Here is a 928-nt window from a genome sequence, read left to right on the forward strand (position 1 = left end):
GTTGGCGTTGGGTTCCTCTCCATGCAGACCCCTCCAGGGGCAACGTGGGATCATTTGCACCCTGAGAATGGCAGCACCCCCTCCCCAGGGTCCCCCAAGCCCAGGGGCGACCCAGCCCAGCCCCGGGGGGATCCCCCAATTCCCCCTTTCCCCCCTCCCCTCCCAGGCTATGACTTCCCGGCCGTGCTGCAGTGGTTTGCCGAGCGCGTGGACCTCATCATCCTCCTCTTCGATGCCCACAAGCTGGAGATCTCGGACGAGTTCTCCGAGGCCATCCGAGCCCTCAAGGGCAACGAGGACAAGATCCGGGTGGTCCTGAACAAGGCCGACATGGTGGAGACGCAGCAGCTGATGCGCGTCTACGGGGCGCTGATGTGGTCCCTGGGGAAGGTGTTCAACACCCCTGAGGTGCTGCGCGTCTTCATCGGGTCCTTCTGGTCTGAACCGCTCCTCATCGCCGACAACCGGCAGCTCTTTGAGTTGGAGGAGCAGGACTTGTTCCAGGACATCCAGAACCTGCCCCGAAATGCCGCCCTGAGGAAGCTCAATGACCTCGTCAAGCGGGCGCGGCTCGTCAGGGTGAGTGCAGCCGACTGGGTGCATGGGTCCTCTCCATGGCTCCGGTGGGGCCAAGGGGACACCGGGACTCCTTGGAGCTCTGCATGGCTCCGGTGGGGCCAAGGGGACACCGGGACTCCTTGGAGCCCTCCATGGCTCCGGTGGGGCCAGGGAAGGACACCAGGACTCCTTGGAGCCCTCCATGGCTCCGGTGGGGCCAAGGGGACGCCGGGACTCCTTGGAGCTCTCCATGGCTCCGGTGGGGCCAAGGGGACGCCGGGACTCCTTGGAGCTCTCCATGGCTCCGGTGGGGCCAAGGGGACGCCGGGACTCCTTGGAGCTCTCCATGGCTCCGGTGGGGCCAAGGGGA

At 65.9% G+C, this 928-nt stretch overlaps 1 protein-coding gene across 1 annotated transcript in view; it reads left to right on the forward strand.

The window, feature by feature from the left end:
- Positions 1-928, forward strand: part of EHD2 (EH domain containing 2) — a 6,628-nt gene that overhangs the window by 3,365 nt on the left and 2,335 nt on the right. The window contains exon 3 of the mRNA XM_009288183.2: positions 75-579. Within this exon, the coding sequence (XP_009286458.1) occupies positions 75-579 (505 nt within the window). The remainder of the gene's footprint in view (positions 1-74; positions 580-928) is intronic.

Source organism: Aptenodytes forsteri, unplaced genomic scaffold, assembly GCF_000699145.1.
Source record: "Aptenodytes forsteri isolate BGI_AS27 unplaced genomic scaffold, ASM69914v1 Scaffold553, whole genome shotgun sequence".
NCBI classification, from domain to species: domain Eukaryota; kingdom Metazoa; phylum Chordata; class Aves; order Sphenisciformes; family Spheniscidae; genus Aptenodytes; species Aptenodytes forsteri.